This window comes from Solanum tuberosum, unplaced genomic scaffold (genome assembly GCF_000226075.1).
Source record: "Solanum tuberosum cultivar DM 1-3 516 R44 unplaced genomic scaffold, SolTub_3.0 scf00416, whole genome shotgun sequence".
Taxonomy (NCBI): Eukaryota; Viridiplantae; Streptophyta; class Magnoliopsida; order Solanales; family Solanaceae; genus Solanum; species Solanum tuberosum.
The window spans coordinates 116,790-119,544 of record NW_006239331.1 but is presented as its reverse complement, the minus strand read 5'-3'; the positions used below and the strand labels follow the sequence as shown (position 1 = coordinate 119,544).

The 2,755-nt window shown below is 33.9% G+C and overlaps 1 protein-coding gene across 1 annotated transcript; it reads left to right on the top strand.

The window, feature by feature from the left end:
- Positions 1-1,008: 1,008 nt before the first annotated feature.
- Positions 1,009-2,476, top strand: LOC102581935 (acylsugar acyltransferase 3-like). The gene has a single exon (XM_006362621.2). It carries the CDS (start codon positions 1,037-1,039, stop codon positions 2,357-2,359), a length of 1,323 nt encoding a protein of 440 aa, XP_006362683.1. The 5' UTR covers positions 1,009-1,036; the 3' UTR covers positions 2,360-2,476.
- Positions 2,477-2,755: the final 279 nt, after the last annotated feature.

Here is a 2,755-nt window from a genome sequence, read left to right as displayed (position 1 = left end):
AGTTTAGGGGGTAAAAAATACGGTATTAAATAGTCTAGGGAGGTAATAGGTCCTCATGAAAGTTTAGTATCGCAACAGCAAATTCGACCAAAGTTAGGATATTTTTCATACCCTTATCCCATAAAAAAAAGACAAATAAAAAATATTTAGCACTTTGTTTATATAACTACAGGTAACAGTAAATTTTAAAATGGAGAACTGAAATTGCTAACAATTTTGAGTGCTTCAGATTTGTGTATTTTCTGATTTTTTTTCATTGCTCATTATGGTTCTCATATCTGGAGAGGAGTGGGGAAGGGGGAGAAAGTGAGAGAAATGGGGGATTTGCTGGGGAAGAAGGGGGAAGAGTGTGGAGGACTGGGGGAAGAAGAAGTTAAAAAAAATTTATTTTAAATGTTTTCTTGTCTTTTTTTATCTATTTTTCTTTTTCTTTTAGTCTAAAAATTCTAGGTTTACGCGTTTTCTATGTGTGAAATCACGCATTTATTCCAACTGAATAATAAGTTGTCACATGAGCTTGGTCAATGATCAGAAGGATTTTAAATGCTGAATTGTATTGAGTTTAAAGATTCAATTGATAAATGGTTAAGTAAAAATATCCACAATACAAACTCATACAAGTTCCAAATCATTTTTCTTTATATCTTTATTTGATTTTTCAATACAAATACAGAATTCATGCAAAAATTATCATCCAATTAGCTAAATCCGCCCCCGGAAGTCACGTACCATTTGTTGATGAGAAATATAATTTAATAGTAAGCATTTAAAAATAAATGAATTGTACACCAGAGGCAGAGGCAGAGGCAGTGTAAGATTTGACTTCCTTTTGTTATCAGCACACCTTTGACTCACTAAAAATAAAGAAGCCTTTTTAGTTAGCTCAACAACAGAGAAAATGTAGTTCCTTGGCTTACCAACATTGAATTAGCTGACTAAAACATAGTATGATTTAATTTAATTTTCAGCTATAAAAGTGCTAAAGGCACTAACGTCATAGCCAAAAAAAAAAAGAACATTAGCATTTGATATCAAAATGGAGTCAATTGCACATCCACTTGTATCCATTATCTCTGAGAAGCTCATCAAGCCATCTTCTCCAACTTGTCCTACTAAAAGATGGCACAAACTTTCTTTAATTGATCAAGCTTTCAGCAACTCTTACATTCCATTTTCCCTTTTCTACACCAAAGATGCTATCTCAAAGAACAATACTCAAATATCTCAACTTCTTGAGGAATCTTTATCCAAAATATTGTCCATTTATTATCCATATGCCGGAAGGCTTAAAGATAATACTACAGTTGATTGTAATGACGCGGGGGCTGAATTTGTTCAAGTTCGAATTGATTGCCTAATATCAGAAACTCTTAACTGGCATAATACAGCTATAGAAGATTTGTTATTCCCTCAAGGTTTGCCTTGGTCAAATTGCACAACCGGTGGACTAGTTGTAGTTCAACTCACCTATTTTAATTGTGGAGGAATAGCTATAAGTATGTGTATATCACATAAGATTGGAGATGGATGCAGTGGTTACAATCTTTTTCGTGATTGGTCTGAGATAACTTCCGATCCAAATAATTTCTCGATACCATCTCTCCACTACGTTGAACAATCTGTTTTTCCTCCACCTTCAAGTGGTCCTTTTCTATCCCCATTATTCATGTCAAACAAACATGATTGTGTCCAAAGAAGGTACATTTTCTCTAATGAGAAATTACTAAACCTATTAGAGAAAATACTAAACCTTAAGAACACGGTTGCTGCTGAATCAGAGGTGCAAAATCCGACACGTACTGAAGTTGTAAGTGCACTTATCTTTAAATGTGCTGTAAGAGCAGCAAAGGCAAAGTCAGGGATTTTCCAACCATCATCAATCGTTCAAGCAGTTGATTTGCGAGCACTAGTTGGTTTGCCTCCAAATGCTATTGGAAATCTTCTTACCATATGTCCAACATCAATAACTAATAACGAAGAAAGTATGACAATATCAAAATTGGTCACTGAAATGAGGAAATCAAAAGAGCTAGTTTACAAAAGAGATAACATCAATGACAACATGTTTGTGGCCTTGCTACTCGAACTAGCAAAATCGAAACAGGAATATCATGACAATGGTCCTAATGAGTATCAAATTACTAGTTTGGTGAAATTTGCTCTTCATGAAATCGATTTTGGATGGGGGAAGCCTACTAAGGTGAGTATAGCAAATGGACTAAATAACAAGTTGGCTATCTTGATGGGTAACCAAAGTGGTGGACTCGATGCATTTGTGACGCTTACAGAACATGATATGTCTGTATTTGAACGTGACACTGAGCTTCTTGAATTTGCTTCTATAGTTCCAAGCTGTTAGATGTTTTACATATATTTTGTGTGTTGAATATGTTTTTTGAATGTTGATTATGTTTCTGATGATGACAAATAAAATATGCTTGTATTAAGTTGTACGTCAATGTATTTTTATTCAGAATTTTTGTGGAATAAGCAAGGATATTGGAAATGTTTTATTGCTCAATTATTATGAGCTCCACCTGATGAATTATTGGGTTATTAGTTCGATATTGAGCTTTCATTTATAGGGACATAGCATAAAGAGTTCAAGTTGCACAAAGAGTCGAGAAGATCCTGATTTGATTAAAGAAAAACAAAATAGATCGATTTGATTGCTAGTCATCAAAAAACTATTCTATAATTTATAAATAGAGTCCAGCAACGACTTGGAAGCTCAGACATTTTTAGCAACATAATT